This window comes from Leiobunum rupestre, chromosome 8 (genome assembly GCF_980474605.1).
Source record: "Leiobunum rupestre chromosome 8, qqLeiRupe1.1.hap1, whole genome shotgun sequence".
Taxonomy (NCBI): Eukaryota; Metazoa; Arthropoda; class Arachnida; order Opiliones; family Sclerosomatidae; genus Leiobunum; species Leiobunum rupestre.
In genome coordinates, this window is record NC_143391.1 from 30,356,290 (window position 1) to 30,360,660 (window position 4,371).

The 4,371-nt window shown below is 37.1% G+C and overlaps 1 protein-coding gene across 1 annotated transcript; it reads left to right on the forward strand.

Moving 5' to 3' along the window:
• The first annotated feature begins 2,835 nt into the window (after positions 1–2,835).
• On the forward strand, positions 2,836–3,523 carry LOC149933120 (uncharacterized). Its single transcript, XM_090157235.1, has 2 exons — positions 2,836–3,127; positions 3,199–3,523. The coding sequence occupies exons 1-2, from the start codon at positions 3,075–3,077 to the stop codon at positions 3,521–3,523; spliced, it is 378 nt and encodes a 125-aa protein (XP_090013361.1). The 5' UTR covers positions 2,836–3,074.
• Positions 3,524–4,371: the final 848 nt, after the last annotated feature.

Genomic DNA, 4,371 nt, shown 5'->3' on the forward strand with positions numbered 1-4,371 from the left:
TTCAAGCGAAATGAAACCACCTAGTATCAACGATGGCGCTTACGGTGAGATTTGTTTGGCTCAGGTTTCTTCTCGAGCTAAGGCATATTAAAGCCAATTGTCTCCAAGTACACTCGCAATTAGAAACCTAACACCCGAAATAGTAATAGAGGTAAGCCGTGAGTTCCAAATTGTACCAATGGTTTGCCTAACCATCTATTTCAAATTTAGATTGCGCAAAAATAAATTGTTAAATGTTTCCTTAAAAACCTTCGGATCGTAATGCCCTGGATGGATATCATCTGGGTGGTTGGCTATGAGAACCTCGTTCACGACTTTGCGCGAGGGATTCAGCGAGCGTTATTTTCTTTGATAAGTTAAGTTAATGTGAAGTTCGAGCATTTTTTTACTATCGTATCGATTTTGAAATGGTTTCCCTCTGTGGACCGAATCAGACTCTTTTAGAAAATCAGAATTCTTGAGTTTTTTCAGTGATGGGCACTCTCCTCTCACCGTGAGAGTAATTGAGGGCAGGTGACTCGCTCTAAGCTTCCAATGGAGATGAGCGTGAAATGAGTTTGCAAGCTATGAATTTAAGGGAGAGGAGAGTGAGAGGAAATAGGATTTTTCAAAAAAAGTGTTTGGAGTGTGAGTGAGGTAAGTTTATTTAGCGAAATGTGATGAGAGGAGATCAGCAAAAAGTTAGTTAACGGCGGTGAGAGGAGGGGAGTCTGAGAAAACCAAAATAGTAATTATAAAAACGTGACATTCTTGGAAATAATTATTGAACTTTGGCCAATAACGAAGCCAAAACGTACAATTACATCAAATGCTGACGTTAGAAGGTTATAATGAAATTGAAGACAGTAAATCTAACGTGGTAACCGGCCAGTGATGGTCATTGTTCTACAGTGGTGGCGGAAGGAAAATATTTGTGGGTTACAATAGTAACAAGTTGGCAAGCCAAAATATACCTCTCCTCGAAAGAATTGTCCCTAGTGCTATTAATTTCTTGAGATAACCCCTAAAGATATTTATTTGTTAAAAATGTTATCCCAGTTCTATCCCGCCCGGTATAAAATTTTAATTATAATAAAAATAATTGAGACGAAACGACCAATTTTAATTTATTCAAAATATCATAAGTTAAGTAGTTACAACAGTGAGTTAGACGTACTATAACAATGCACAATTGAATTTAACTTTATTTACGGTACAAGTTTGTCAGTTGAATATAATACAAAGCAAATTTTAATGAAAGATATCTACAGAGGGTATTATAACGACCGTTCGCTTTTTGGTTTATAATTTTAACGGAACCGGGCTGATTTATCGAAATTTTGTTAAAAGAATATTCCCTAAGGCCGCGCGATAAATTTACGAGAATTATATAAATTTACGAGAATTATTTCCCGTCGCCGTTATATCGACAATTTAGTTGATTCGGGATTTAATGTTGTGGGCGAGTGATTAGAAAATCAAATGGCAACCAGAATTATGCAAAATTATAAATGTTTATTTTTATTCAGAACAGTCTATGGAACGTTCTAGATTTAACTTTCATCAATAACCCAACAATATATATCCCTCCTACGTAATTGTACAGAACTGTTACTGAAGTGTCTAAGACTAGATTTGTCTTAGCTCATCGTAAAGTAAATATCATAAATTATACTGAGTAGTTTTAACTAAATTCAAACTACCTTACTATAAACTCTTGTCTTAATTAACAGCTGAGAGCTGTTCGCTACTAATTACTTCCAATCTACTTAATTAGCCTCACAGGTTGAGTTGATAATTTCAAGGGTATAATTAGGTTATTCCAATTCAAAAAATAAAAACAATCAATTTTATCTTACAGCTGACTTGAGTTAGTTCACAATTACTTTAACACTTTCAGTCTTAAACACGCACTGTTCATACACTTAAGTCCATTCACTCACGTTCCAAACGCGAAACACAATTTAACTCTTTTCTTGACCGAAGACCGAACATACTAATTAAAACCGCAAAGTTACCTCATAACTTTTGACCGACACCAGGACCCCGTCCTGTAGTAGTTCGTCTGACAGCCAAGAACTAATAAAGAATAGATCTTCTATATTGACGGCAACGGCCTTATATACTTTTATTTTGTGTTTGTTTTTTACCCGTCGAGATTTGACTAAAGTTCGAAAAATTGAAGAGATTATATTTTTTACCCGGTTTGATTGATAGTTCTCCACACGGTGGCGCTATATTACTACTTTGATATAGTTTCCGCGGGAGTTTTGAATAATTATCATTCAATAAACAATATATACAGTGATTGTATTAATCCGTTTATTAAAAAAACCCGCCTTATCATAATTGTTCCTTTACTTGAATATTTTCCCTAAGGAAGTCAGTAGGGTCTTCGAGCGGGTCCCAAAACAGTACAGTGGAAGGCCTCCACCGAGTGGAGACTGCTCCACCGAGTGGACACTGCTCCACCCGGTGGAGGCCGCTCCACCGAGTAGTAAACGTACAAAGACAGTGTGACGCTGGTGGTGAATTGTAGAAGGCAGCCGCCTTTCTGTGTATTAATGGTTGACGGTCATCTCTTTACCCCCTGGTCGAAAAGAAGGGCTATGATCCTGATTGACAGTCCCCGCTTTCCGTTGGGTCGAGAACTAGTAAAGCTAAACATCACTGGTGGTGAACGTGTAACGCTATAGAGAGTGGTGCATAAGAAAACGTAAAGACTGTACCCCGATAGAAGGCAGCAGTCTTTCTCGCTATTAATAAGGTCCAAACCTGCAGAAAGAAAGAGTTTTAATCCTGATTGACGTTCCCCGCTTTTTCACCGCCTGTATGAAGCGCGTACGTTTCTCCGATACTATTGTACACGTTCTACCGTACGAAGACCGTGTAAACTACGAATTGAGAAATAAACAACATTTTATTATGCAACTTAGACTTAAATTTGAACCACTGATTTCCCCGGTATTATTAAAGAGGCGAATGAGTGGTGGTGAATGTTATAGCGGTGGAGCGAAATCCATGGGTTATCCGCTGTGGTGATGTAAATACCATGACGCAATAATTGAGTATATAAACTCGAGCGATCAGTGGATATGCATTCAAACACGAAAATTCAAGTCAAGACGAATAACCCGACAAGAACTATGTAAGTATAATCCTTTTTTAGTATTTTAGTTCTCTTTCTCGGAGGGTAATGTATTTACTTTTGAATTATAGGCATAAGAAATCAATAGTCATTGATTTTGAATTCTTTGACGGGCGGACCGAAGATGAGAAGCCGGAGAAAATAGTGAAAGAAGCGTCAGCTTGCTCGGCCGAAAATACATCCCGGGTCGCATCGTGGGTTTTTCTTCCACCGTACCCCCGAACCGATCTACCGTCCCGCACTCAACGCCAGAACACGTGGGTTGAGAAGAACATACACGGCCTTGGTTGGGACTATGGTTTCACCCCATACAACAAATTGGAAGAATGCATGCTAATGGCTACTCACGGCTATGACCGCGTATTTTGTAAAGGCGAGGAGAAATGTATATTTTGATTAGAACTAATACACCGCGAAGTGATAGACCTAAATGGTGTAGGTTGCCCGAAGGTTACTGAATTGGATGAATACAGACCCAGGTTTACGTGTCTTATTAAACACAATACTAATTTTGAAAGTAAGAAACACTCTTACGCTTTAGAGAAAAGTACATTATATGCCCAGTGGCTCTATATAAATATCTTTATTGTAAATTGGAGATTATGTGAATAAAAAGCAATTTTATTTAGCTCAAGAGTTTTATTTTTATCTTAAAAACATTTTAAAAAATAATAAAAAAAGTACATTTTAGAGAATTAAAAAATATTTTAAAGAATTTAAAAAACATTTTCAAATTCTAATTGCATTTGGAAAGTTTTCCAAGGTGGCCCTTGTAGTACACGCACCTAGATGTTGCAATACGGATGCATCTAGAGCGTCCAGCATGTTCCTCCCCGAAGGTTACTGAATTAGATGTAGACGGACCCATGTTTGCGAGTCTTACTCCTCACAAAACGAACTTTTTAAGTAGGAAATATTCATGCGCTCTTGGATGTATAAAAATATGGAATATATAAATATGCAATTGGTAAACGAATAAAAATAATTTGAATTACTACTGAAATTTTTATTTTATACATATTTAAATGCGAATTGAATTCGGGAAAATGACTACAATTTGATTTGTAATCCACTAGTCTAGTTTCTAACGGTACCATGTATTTTCCGTGATTTACGAGTGATAGATACTAAATATAGGGAGAAACCTAAATACCCTAGAGTAAAACTACTGTTGCGGAAAAACCATCAGGTGTTCGCTAGTTTTCGATGAACAACGGGAGATGGAGAGTGAAACGTTTTCTTAA